This window comes from Hemiscyllium ocellatum, chromosome 14 (genome assembly GCF_020745735.1).
Source record: "Hemiscyllium ocellatum isolate sHemOce1 chromosome 14, sHemOce1.pat.X.cur, whole genome shotgun sequence".
NCBI lineage: Eukaryota > Metazoa > Chordata > Chondrichthyes > Orectolobiformes > Hemiscylliidae > Hemiscyllium > Hemiscyllium ocellatum.
Genome location: NC_083414.1, coordinates 13,551,468 through 13,564,582, shown reverse-complemented (window position 1 = coordinate 13,564,582; position 13,115 = coordinate 13,551,468). Strand labels below are relative to the sequence as shown.

At 42.2% G+C, this 13,115-nt stretch overlaps 1 protein-coding gene across 1 annotated transcript in view; it reads left to right on the top strand.

Moving 5' to 3' along the window:
* The window catches only part of LOC132822073 (protein phosphatase 1M-like), a 44,148-nt gene extending 35,494 nt beyond the window's left edge, over positions 1-8,654 (top strand). The window contains exons 7-10 of the mRNA XM_060835088.1: positions 953-1,016; positions 4,827-4,934; positions 6,224-6,372; positions 6,784-8,654. Of these exons, the coding sequence (XP_060691071.1) occupies positions 953-1,016; positions 4,827-4,934; positions 6,224-6,372; positions 6,784-6,931 (469 nt within the window). The 3' untranslated portion in view covers positions 6,932-8,654. The remainder of the gene's footprint in view (positions 1-952; positions 1,017-4,826; positions 4,935-6,223; positions 6,373-6,783) is intronic.
* The last annotated feature ends 4,461 nt before the right edge of the window (positions 8,655-13,115 follow it).

Sequence of the window (13,115 nt, the reverse complement as noted above, 5' to 3'; positions counted from 1 at the left end):
TCCTGGTGCTCCGGTTTCCTCTCACTATCCAAAGGTGTGCAGTTCAGGTGGATTGGCCATGCTAAATTGCCCATAGTGCTCAGGAAGGTGTAGGCTAGGTGCTTTGGTTGGGAGTAAATGTAGGGTAATAGGGTAGAAGAATGGATCTAGGTAGGTTACTCTTTGAAGGGTCGGTGTGCATTTGTTGGGCCAAATGGCCTGTTTCCACACTGTAGAGATTGTAAATGTTGTGAATGTCAATGGCCAACCATCCTGATCACAACAGTGTCACTGTCGTTGATCCGTATTCTTCCTATTATTTTATAATTATCCAATTTGTAACAATTTATCCAAAGACTATTTCACCATTTTAAAAAAAGGACTTGCATTTATATAGTGCCTTATTTACAGCCAAAGAAGTACTGTCAATGTTGCACTATAGAGATTCCAGCAGTCAGTTTGTGCACAGCAAGCTCCCACAAAGTACCAGTATGAGAATGGCCACAGGCCCTGTTTTGTGATTAAAAACAAAACCAGAAATTGCTGGAAAAACTCAGCAGGCCTGGCACCATGTTTGGAGAGAAGTCCTCAGAACAGTTCTGAAGAAGGGTCACAGTTGCCAAAACATCATCTGTGGAGAGAAATCAGAGTTAATGTTTCTTTAGGTTTCTGTTAAGGGATGTTTTGCTAAGGAGCAAATACTGGCCAGGCTCCATCTGCTCTTCCTCAAGGTTACTAGTACCATAGGACCCTTTACAACCCCTGATAAGGTGAGAGTGGGCATCTCGCTGGGGAGGGGGGGTGCTAGGAGTGTGCGAAATGCTACTAACTGAGCCACAACTCCTGTAAGTTTCTGTAATATTACGCACAGCACATCATCAGCCCTAATTTGTCATGTTAGTGTAGACAACCTGTCTTTATAAATCCACACTGGCTTAAGATTGTTGGCCTCAGTCTTGTTCTCTGTTTTCAGGGGATACAAAACTGCAGAAGAAGATGACCTCAAGTACCCTGTTGTGCATGGGGATGGAAGACAGGTACACCTTCGGGAAATCACTTCGCATGCTGTGTGATTTTACAAAGAGACTGCAGGGTCCCATTAGTACAATAAACTATAGACAATAGACAGGGTAAAAACAAGGGTTGCAGATGCTGGAAACCAGATTCTGGAGTGGTGGTGCTGGAAGAGCACAGCAGTTCAGGCAGCATCCGAGGAGCAGTAAAATCGATGTTTCGGGCAAAAGGAATAACGGCAGAGTGCCTGAAGGGTGGAGAGATAAGTTAGAGGATGGTGGGGGTGGGGAGAAAGTAGCATAGAGTACAATAGGTGAGTGGGGGAGGGGATGAAGGTGATAGGTCGGGGGGGGGAGGGTGGAGTGGATAGGTGGAAAAGAAGATAGGCAGGTCGGACAAGTCATGGGGACAGTGCTGAGCTGGAAGTTTGGAACTAGGGTGAGGTAGGGGAAGGGGAAATGAGGAAACTGTTGAAGTCCACATTGATGCCCTGGGGTTGAAGTGTTCTGAGGCGGAAGGTGAGGCGTTCTTCCTCCAGGCGTCTGGAGGTGAGGGAGCGGTGAAGGAGGCCCAGGACCTCCATATTCTCGGCAGAGTGGGATGGGGAGTTGAAATGTTGGGCCACAGGGCGGTGTGATTGATTGGGACAATATACAATTGAGTTGGCTGTTAACAGTTGTACGATATTGTGGGTTTTCTCCTATGACTAAAAGCATCAAAACTCGTGCAATTGCAGAGTCTGCAGCAGGAGAAACTCTCGAGTATTGAGCTGAGGCTTAGGAATCAGTCTGTCAGTCCCTCACAGCTTTGCCATCCTATTAGATTATCTGTACCTCTACTCCATTTGTTGTATCTTGGTTCCAAATCCTTTGACACCTGAGACACCTTCACTCAATGGACAAAGTGAGGACTGGAGATCAGTGCTGAAAATGTGTTGCTGGAATGACCTGCTGCGCTTTTCCAGCAACACATTTTCACACCTTCACTCAATAATGATTTCACAATGTGCTGTCTAAAAGTCTTCTGTATTTGGACATTGCAACATTAACTATTCAAGCCAGTTCCTTTTGGAGATTGAAAGACATAGGGTGCAATTTCCCCCTCCCTAGATGTGGGGAGAAGAGCGTTTTTAAAAAAAAGCTTGCCTAATGTAATCTTTGCTGATTGTTGTAAAACTGATCTGATTCACTAATGTTCTTTAGGAAAAGAAATCCACCATCCTCACCTGGTCTGGCATGTGACTGCAGACCCACAGCAATGTGCTTGACTCTTAACTGCACAATGGACAATAAATGCTGGCCTGACCAATGATGCCCACATCTCGTGAATGGAAAAAAAACTAAACAAACAAACAAACAAATAAATAAATAATTGAGTGAGTTGGCTTTGGACAAATGCTCCTCTGCACCTTGTCACTGTAACATTAAAGTGTTGGGTGAGAGGCCAGTCTTCTGGACTCAGCAGACATCGTTTCCAATTAGCACCCACTTGAGGGTATCAACTTGCCACTGACCTGGTTATCTGCTGAAATAGCTGCACGGAGGGCAGTATCCCGTCACCAAGTCACCCTTCATTTACGTGGGCTCTGACCAGCCAGTCCCTAGAGTGAGATCTTCTGAATCTCTTGTTTATTTTATTTTTTTGTGTGTGCTTATTTTTTCCCCAGCACCCATGTTACCTGTGAGCAGGTGTGTGAGACAGTGAAAGCCACAAGGTGCATGAATCTTTATTCAACTTCCACCACCAGGAAGAAGAGAAACACCCGAGTGGCCAGTGACAAGCAGTACTCTTCACATCAAAGGGAATCTTGTTTTATTTTGTAGTTCTTGACACTGGTCCGGCCTCCTTAGAGCCAGTTCTGAGTGAGCTGAAACTCTGACACTCCTGTTTTTTTTGTTGTTTTTTTTCTCAGAATGAACAGGATGGCTGACACTCCTGTTTTTTTTTTCTATTACCCCCACACTACCGTCTAACTGTGGTAGTGCTTATTTTTTCCCCAGCACCCATAGTGTGTGTGTGCGTGCGTGTGCGTGCACAGGTGTGAGACACAGTGAAAGATACAAAATGCACGAATCTTTATTCGGTTTCCACCACCAGGAAGCAAAGAAACACCCAAATGGCCAGTGACAAGCAGTGCCCTTCACATCAAAGGGAATCTCTTGTTTATTCAGAGAGCGATGAACCTCGGGCACTGCTGTACTCCTGTTTATTTTTTCTTTTTTTCCTCGTTACCCCGCACTACCACCTAACTGCAGTAGTGCTTATTTTTTCCCCAGCACCCATGTGTGTGTGCACAGTGAGAGACACAAGGTGCACAAATCTTTATTCAATTTCCACCACCAGGAAGAAAGGAAACACCCGAGTGGCCAGTGACAAGCAGTGCCCAACACTGCGTGATCATACAGTGAAGGGGAGGGCAGGGGTTAAATCAAAATAGAGTTGGAAATCTCTTGTTTATATCTGTCAGTCAGGGTTCCCTAATTAGCTCAGATTAACAACCCCACCAGAGATCTCATTGTCAGAGATCTGCCTGGCCCTGGGGTTCCAGCCACTACACCTGCCTTCCCAGCAGGCGAGAGAAGTGGCTGGTTTCCTGAAAAGGGACCAAGCAGTTGCCAGCTTTGAGTCTGTTGCTGGATCAGCAGAAACACTGGCAGAAAGTTTGCAGCCGAGTGAAGGGATATAGGAAAATTCAGTACCATCACCCTGCCGTTGCCTCAGACACCCCTTCCCCTGCAGACCCCAGACCCTCAAGTCCCAAAAGGGATTGCCTTTGGAGCACCTGAAGGTAAAGTCTTCAATAATGATCTCTAGGGCTGATGGAGAGGTGGGTTTTTGATACCAAGATCTGCAATTTACTGAGAAACCCGCCAGTCAGCTTTTATGAATCGTGTTGGTTAGAGTGGTGAGTTCATTGCCATTGAACTTACCTGCACCCAACACTTTGGCTGCATCTTAGAAAGTCTCAACCTCAAATGTGAAAATGCTTGCCGTATTTATCTTTACCCACAGCAGACTTGAGACCATTGATTGCTTGAGCCCTGATTTATGACCACTGAGGATATGGGGAATTAAAATTTAAGTGGAGCTAAAATCCAAGATCAGCATTATTTCTGTTGAAAAGATGAGCTGAATGGTTCACACTTGCTAATTCATGCATTATTGACTGATTCTCAATGGGGAGAGAAGAATCGTCAGGATGGTGGGAGTGTAATTCCTTTTCCTAATTGCTATTTATTAGGGACTGCTGAGATAGGGGAGTTGATGGCAAAGTGATAACGTCACTGGGCTAGTAAACCTGAGGGTGAACGAGAGTTTAGATCCTGCTGTAGCAGCTGATGGAGTTGAAAAATCTGTAACATAGAATTGGTAACTATAAAAAAAATTAACTGCTGTTAAAATCCAATTGGTTCACTAATGCCCTTAAGAGAAGGACATCTATCATCCTTACCTGGTCTGGACTACATGTGACTCTAGACCCACAATAATGTGGTCAACTGTTAACTGCCCTCTGAAATGACCTAGCGAGTCTCTGTGCTGTACATCTCTAGAACTCTAATTCATTAAGTTCGGAGGCAATTAGAGATTGTCAACAAATGGTAATGATGTCAGTGTTCCAAGAAGGAATTTTTAAAGACTTTGGATAGGTAAAACTCTTCAAATGAGTGTTTTGGTTTGTCTGCAGTTTCCCTCCTCATTCTTGTCAAATCTCTTTGGAATGCAGACACCTGCCCTTTTATTCTTTCAATGGACACAGAAGTGACTTCACCTCTCACACTATTTGTCATTTATTTTGACAATTTCAGTGAGAAAGATTTTGTTTTCTCTTTCAGACACGAGTGATGGGGATGATTGCAGTCACACGAGGCTTCGGAGACCATGGATTGAAGGCCTATGATACTAATCTCTATGTAAAACCATTTCTGTCCTGTATTCCAGAGGTAAGTATTTCAGGGAAACAGCAACAGCTTTTCCAGAATATTGTTCACAGACTGTACAATGTAGATAGAAAATTCTTCACTTGCTGTGTTTGTATCCCCATTGTCCTTTGCTGTATTTTCTGCACTTGAGTGATATTTAGGAGATATTTTGTAGTGACACTGGAGGAAGGTCAATATTAAACTGGGATGAAGAACCAAGAATGGCTAAACAGGTTAGGTGTTTACGTCAGTTTAGAATGAGGGTTGGTCTTCTTTAAACATACAATATTCTTGTGGTCTCATGGATTAAGGGATCAAGAGATATGGTGAGGTGGGGGGGGGGGGGGGGGGGGGGGGGGGGGGGGAGAGGATTAGGGTGTTGAGCAAGGACTGCAGATGCTGGAAAACAGAGTCCAGATTAGTGGTGGAAAAGAACAGCATGTCAGGCAGCAACTGAGGAGCAGGGAAAAAAAAAATCAACGTTTCAGACAAAAGCCCTTCGTTCCTGATGAAGGGCTTTTGCCCAAAATGTCAAAATTTAAAAATACTGTGGATTCTAGAGATCAGAATTACAAACCCAAAGATTTGGAAATATCTAACATGTCTCTCAAGTTAACTCTGTTCTTAGATGTTGCCAGACCTGCTGAATTTCTCCAGAACTTCCCATACCTTTCCCAAGTGGCTGGGGCTTCAGTTTAACATCTCATCTGAAAGACAGCACCACCAACACAGTGTCGCAGTCCAATCCACTCCCGTTATTTATGAAACCAAAGAGCAAATATAATTCCACACACTTCAAACTATTTTTGATGTGTTATAGTTACTGCTGAACCTAAGTGTCAGATACTTAGTGATCATTGTACAAAGTAGGTTGAGAAGGCTGAAACCAGAGATGACAGGACTATATTATGAAGAAAGATTGGTTCAAGAGGCCTGTAATCACTAGAGCTTAGAAACATTTAACATTATAACAGGGCTTATAGGCTAGATGCCTAGAGGGTGTTTCTGGTGACTGGGAAAACCATTTACAACTGAAATGAGGAAACATTTCTTCACTGTGTGGTCAACCTGGCAAATCTATTACTACAACAGTTGTGAAGGCTAGGTCACTGACTATATTCAAGAAAGAGATTTTATTTCTTGAATAAAGGCATCAGGGGTATGGTCAGAAGGCAAGAAAATGGCACTGATGTCGAGGATTGGCCATGATCATATTCAAAAGACAGTACAGGCTCAAAGGGCCAAATGACCGACTCTTAGTTGCTGTGCTTTTTCTTTGCTCTATCATTGCAACTTTTTTTTTTGCAAAGGTTACAGTCTTTGACGTGAGACAACATAAATTTGACCAAAGTGATGTTCTGATAATGGCCACTGATGGATTATGGGATATTGTCTCCAATAAGGAAGTGGCAGAGATCAGTCGGAACTTTTTGGAAGACCAGAAACATAACCCACGCAGGTAAAAAGATACCTTGTGTTAGCAGTTCTCATTGCAGTGGTGACATAAAATACACGTTATTAGATCACTTCACTGTTGTTAGTGTTACACGCTGGTAAAATTCAGATAGAAAACAATTGACCGCTGCCTCTTCCAGCACATTAGTTTGTGAAAGCAATATGCAATTAAGCCACACAAGCTCAAAAAAGCCTCTTCACTTGCGTGTCACCAGCGATGTAACTTCAAGAGTGCTGCTCTGCAGCTAGGAGACTGCCCTATCCATATTCAACCTGTTTGGCCACATTATGAATGTACTTCCTGTGGCCAAAATGTTCTAACATGGGGTTCAAACACTCTCTGGGCTGAGCAATAGAAGTGCTAGCCAGTGCCATAAGACCTTGAAGTGTAAATAATCTATCTTTATTTCTGTAGGTATACGCTATTGGCCCAGTGTCTTGTGAATAAAGCAAGAGGCACGCGACAAGAAAATGACTGGAAACTGGAAGATGGCAACTTTGCCTCATTTGACGACATATCAGTATTTGTGATCCCATTGCATAACTTAGGGGGAGCAGTGTAAGTTTTCACCTGAAGCACACTGGAAGGTTTCCAAAGCTGACAATTTAATGGTGGCGTTCCAAGCGTACACGTGTGTTTACAATAGACTTGAGGATCACTGCAGGTGCATGAGAAGAACATCCTGTCAAAGTGCCTGAAATACCACTCACTCCTTTTCCATGAGCAATATTGCATTAGTGAATACTCATGAGAACATATGCCAGGGAAAATGGCCAGTTTCATGCTTACACTTAATGTTTTGCCACCAATGGGGATTGTTTAGTGAATCTTTGCTAAGCCAACAGTGTGCAGTGTTGCTGTTCCCAATCAAAAGAGGAAATACACATTGTTGGATTCCTTTTTGGCTGCTAGGTCCCAGCCTAACTTACATTCTGGGTGGCCTCTGTTGAATTTCAATTTATTGGTATTGACTAACTTGACTGATATTGGCCAGTTTAAGGTTGTGAAACATGTCCCCTATCTGTACTGTAGGAGAGAGATTCTTTCAAGTACTTAACAAGCACAAAATGAAGACCTTTCTAAAATCAAGGTAATTCTAAGTAACATTTTTTTAGATCAGAGGACAAGTAAATTGGTAAAAATAGTTTCAGATTATGTAGAGTAAAAAAGGGAAAGGCTAAACTGTGAGTAAAGAGAAATTATTTAATTTTCATATTTTATTTCATGTAGCAGTGCCATTTTTTCACATCCATATTTGGTTCTATGTATAAATATTGAAGAGTAGTTAGTTTCCTTAATAAAGAAAACAAGGATCAATGATGATTACTATCAGCAAGATTTCTCAAAATACATCAACACTTTTTAAAAGTCTGACACCAAATGTACATGAACTAATGACAGCATCTGAAGTCTGAGGGTAGTGTAGCTTTGTTACTGAAACTGCAGCAAAAGCACTGACAAGTTATTTAAAGACACCCCATGGAACTCGGATTTAAAAACATTAAAGTTTCCAGAGGAACTTGAAGCAGAAAAACAAAAACTTACCCCTCAGATTACGAAGAGCATGTGAGGCCGGGTTGGTCCGGGAAGTTTCTTCATTGCCTGAGAGACCGAAACAATTGTGGGTAACCCAGTTAAACTAGAATACGGGCCATTAAGTGGTGATTTCTCCAACTCAGCTGCTAACTTTGAGGGATTAAGTGAGAGAATTCCTGGGGAATCTCAAACCTTTAAACCCTCCAACATGTAAGAACTGCAGCCTCAAATGTCAGTCCCCTTCCTTTGTAATAGTGTACACTATTAAAAAAAAATATCGCACAACACCAGGTTATAGTCGAACAGGTTAGTTTGGAAGTACCAGCTTTAATCAGCTACCTGAAGGAGCAGTGCTCTGAAAGCTATTACTTCCAAATAAATCCGATTTTAATTTTGTTCACCCCATGTGGCACCTCCACATTGTAGTGTATAATAACAGTCCTTATCTGAATTTGTCTGAATTCTCAGTAGTTATAACAGGAGGCTGGCCACCAAATTCAATAACTGGTGCATTCAAATTTTAGTGTGGCACTTTGACATTGCTTCCCTTCTTAATTGTGGAAAACCATGTCATACCCATTATCTATGTACTATCACAACCCTGACTGACAAACGGTAACAACAGTTACATAGATATTTAACCCTGCAGCCTACACAGGCCATTTGATGAAATACTATAAATATCTTCTGTAAATGTTTTAAATGCTGGAAATTATGGAGGACAACTAAATAAAATTAAAACATTTTGATTGCTGTGAGTGAAGTTAGGTCAGGAGCTGGGCCTTAAGTTCTGGAAAGCCCTTGTTAAACATCTCTACTTATGAAAATACTGCCTCACAACATGAATACTGAAAAAGGTAACTCACCTCCTGACTCGCCAAAGCCTGCCCACCATTTACAAGGCATGGGTGTGATGAAATACCCGCCACTTCAGCTGTGATGGTACAGCTGAAAAATGTGTTGCTGGAAAAGCGCAGCAGGTCAGACAGCATCTAAGGAGCAGGAGAATCGACATTTCAGCACAACACTCAAAGCTTGACAGCATCCAGGACAAAATAACATACTTGTCATGGTGGATTCTTGTGGATGTCGTACTGCTTTTACTGCCACTCAGTAGCAACAATATGTACGGTCTCCAAGACGCCTTGCAGAAATTCACCAAAGATCCTCAGACAGCACTTTCCAAACCCATGACCACTTCCATCTAGAAGGAAAAGAGCAGCAGATACATGGGAACACCACTCACCTGCTGCCTCTTTAATTCCTATTCACCATCTACAAGACTTGGATGGAATACATTCCACCTGCTTGGATGTGTGCAGCTTCAACATTTCATTCCTCCTACCACTAACACTCAGTATCAGCAGTGTGCACCATCCACAAGATGCACTGCAGCAATTTCCCAAGATTCCTTTGGCACTACCTTCCAACTGTCTTCTCCTACCTGAAGAAGGGCAATAGACAAATGGGAATAGCACTACCATTAGGTTCATCACCAAGTCATTCACCATCCTGACCTGAAAATACATTTCTATTCTTTCACTGTGGTGTCCTTACATTCTGTAGGACTGCAGTGGCTCAGAAAGCCAGCTCACCAGTAGTTGCTCAAGTGTAATATGGATTGCACTAGTCAGGCAGTGTCAACATCTCATGAACAAATCTTTAAAAACAAATTATGACAACAAGTGCTGAACTTGCCAGTGATGCTTGCAGTCTATACTAGGACTTTTAAAAACAAATAAATTGCTTCAACAACAAAATTAAAATTTAGGTTCAGATATATTACAAAACAACACAAAATTCAAACAGGTAAGTTTGCACAGAATATGGTGGATCCTTATGAGGCGTTTTTTAAAAACTTGGGACTCCAGCCAGAACCACAAGTAATAATTGGCCTCAGTCACCCTGGCTGTAGAAAGTTCTCTCGCTGTTACTTATAAAGCATGTGAAAATGGTTGGGTGCAACTGCATTATCCTCTGGTGAGAGAGAAAAGCTTGCTTCTGATGTGAACCTGGACAAGGAACAAACGACAATAATACGGGAATGGCAGCAAAATGGTTATATTATTGAAGTAGTAATCCTGGTTGATCCATACACAGACTCAAATTTAAATTCCAATTCCATCACAACTGCAAGGGAACCTGAATTCAGTTAAATTGAACAAGTAGTAGTTAGGACCAGTAATTGTGCAATTTACCAGACTGCATTGAAGGACCAATTGCCCTCAGCAATCTAGCCAGTGTGGGATGCCAGGCACACAGCAATGTGGTCAACTTTTCAAGCTGCTCTCAGAAATGGCTGACCGAAGCTACTTGTCAAGGTGCTGACTCACTATCACCTTCCTGAGGCCAATTAGATGCAGGCAATAAATATTGGCCTAGCCAGCAATATCTAAACCCATTATTAATTTGTAACTGTTTACTGAACCTGGAAAATTCAGATTCCTTTTTTCTCTCGATCATCCCACAAAACAACTGGAAGAGCAACAAAAATTATATTTCCAAATGTAACGGGATGACTTACAAAATTTGCATAATTCGAGTTGCCTGGTATAATAAGATGAGAGCCGAAAATGTGTTGCTGGAACGAATCTCCTGTTCCTTGGATGCTGCCTGACCTGCTGCGCTTTTCCAGCAACACATTTTCGGCTCTCATCAACGTGGATACAGGCAGAGAAATGCCTTCAAATTGTTGCAACCTGAACAAATGAGAATGTAGTGTACTTACATCTGCATAATGATTTAATATGCAGAGTGCAAAAATTATTGGTCATCTTTATCTGAAGAATGATCTTTAGATCTGAAATGTTAACTCTGCGTTCTCTTCACATGATGCCAGATGTGCTGAGTTTCTCCTGAAATTTCTGATTTTGTTTCAGATCTCCAGCATCTGCTGTTCTTTGGTTTATTTTTCACCTTTATCTTACTTATTTTTCTCTCATCTTATTATCTTCGAGGAGAAAGTGAGGTCTGCAGATGCTGGAGATCAGAGCTGAAAATGTGTTGCTGGAAAAGCGCAGGTCAGGCAGCATCCAAGGAACAGGAGATTCGTTCCAGCAACACATTTTCAGCTGTGATCTCCAGCATCTGCAGACCTCTATCTTCGAGGAGAAAGTGAGGTCTGCAGATGCTGGAGATCACAGCTGAAAATGTGTTGCTGGAACGAATCTCCTGTTCCTTGGATGCTGCCTGACCTGCGCTTTTCCAGCAACACATTTTCAGCTCTGATCTCCAGCATCTGCAGACCTCACTTTCTCCTCGAAGATAATAAGATGAGAGAAAAATAAGTAAGATAAAGGTGAAAAATAAACCAAAGAACAGCAGATGCTGGAGATCTGAAACAAAATCAGAAATTTCAGGAGAAACTCAGCACATCTGGCATCATGTGAAGAGAACGCAGAGTTAACATTTCAGATCTAAAGATCATTCTTCAGACAAAGATGACCAATAATTTTTGCACTCTGCATATTAAATCATTATGCAGATAGAAGTACACTACATTCTCATTTGTTCAGGTTGCAACAATTTGAAGGCATTTCTCTGCCTGTATCCACGTTTTCTTACATTAGGTTTTGACAATTACTGAAAACAGAAATTGAAGAAGTCTCACTTTCAGAATTTTTGCAGTCAGCACTCTCATTCTTGTTCCATTGCACCACCTGGTGATCATTTTATATATTATAGTAATAATGTAGTAATCACAAATTAACACTTCACAGAGAAAAAAATATATGGATCAAGGAAAATCGACAATCAGCCCTACTGCAGTAAACAGAAGACCCAGGGATCACTGAGTGCAAAACAGTGAAGGGGTGGTGCGGATTAGAGAAAAACATCCCACACAAAATAAAGTGCTTGCAGGTCCTGCTGCCAGCATTTGAATGAAGTGTGGCCAGTTGGGTAGAGGAGACAATGTTTGAAATATTCAAGAAAAATGTTTACTTTCGGATGTTGGGTGACAGCCAGTGTAGGTCAGTGACTGGCACATTTTTGGTAGAAATGTCAATTGACATGGTTGATTCTCAAGTGCCTTCTGAAATAGCCTAAAAAGCAGTTGTGTCAAAACAAATATAAGAACCAATTTAGGTGGACTACAGCAGTTCAGCTGAAGGGAGCTAGAATAGCAATTAAAGACTGATCTTGCCAGTAATGCCAATATCCTTCAAATAAATTGGAAATGGTAAGGCGAGGGAGTAGGCACATGATACAGTAGAGGTGGGGATTAGGTTATGATCCCAGGATTTTCTTATGGCCTGCAGGAACTTTGTATATGTCTAGATCCTTCTTTACTCCTGTGCATTCTGCTTGACAAGGCAGAAGTCACCAACGAAAACAGAAAACTGTCCACTTGCCCAAATGGGTACATGCTTAACTGTATTCAAGCAGCTTGCCATCATACAGGACAAAAAGCCCACTTGATACCCACATTCACCACTTTCAACACTCAAACCCTTCACCACTGACAAACAATAACAGCACTGCTTACCAAGACAGCACAGTGGCTCGCACGGCTACCTCACAGTGCCAGGGACCCAGGTTCAATTCCAGCCTGTGGCAACTGTCTGTGTCTGCATGGGTTTCCTCCAGATACTCCAGTTTCCTCAGTCCAAAGTTGTGCAGGTTAAGTGAAATCGCTATGCTAAATTGCCCGTGGTGTTCAGGGATTTGTAGGTTAGGCACACCAGTCAGGGGTAAAGGTAGAGTAATAGGGTAGGGTAGGGGAATGGGTCTGGGTGGGTTACTCTTTGGAGGGTCGGTGTGGTCTTGTTGGGCTGAAGGGCTTGTTTTCACACTGTAGGAATTCTATGATTCCATATCATCTACCAAGATATCTTTGACAGCACCTTCCAAACATGCACATACTTCCAGTTAGCACAAAGACAGCAAGTGCATGGGAGCACGATTGCCTGCAACTTTACCTTCAAGCCAGAACAGCAATTTCAACCTTTAGATGGTGAGTAACATACCAAAGGGTCAGCAGCAAAAGGGAGGGTCAAGGACAGGAAGCAATAATACAAGCAATGCTTCAAAACTTGGCTGAGACATAACGGGATAACAAGGGGGGGGGCTAATGTATGAGCTTTCTAAAGAAAAAAATTCATCCATTGGACAAGATAGACATCTAAAAATTAAACCTAGACTCGAAGGTGAAACACTTAAGCACTATGTGTTCTCTCATGTCACTGTTACTTCTGGTGCATTTTGCAACT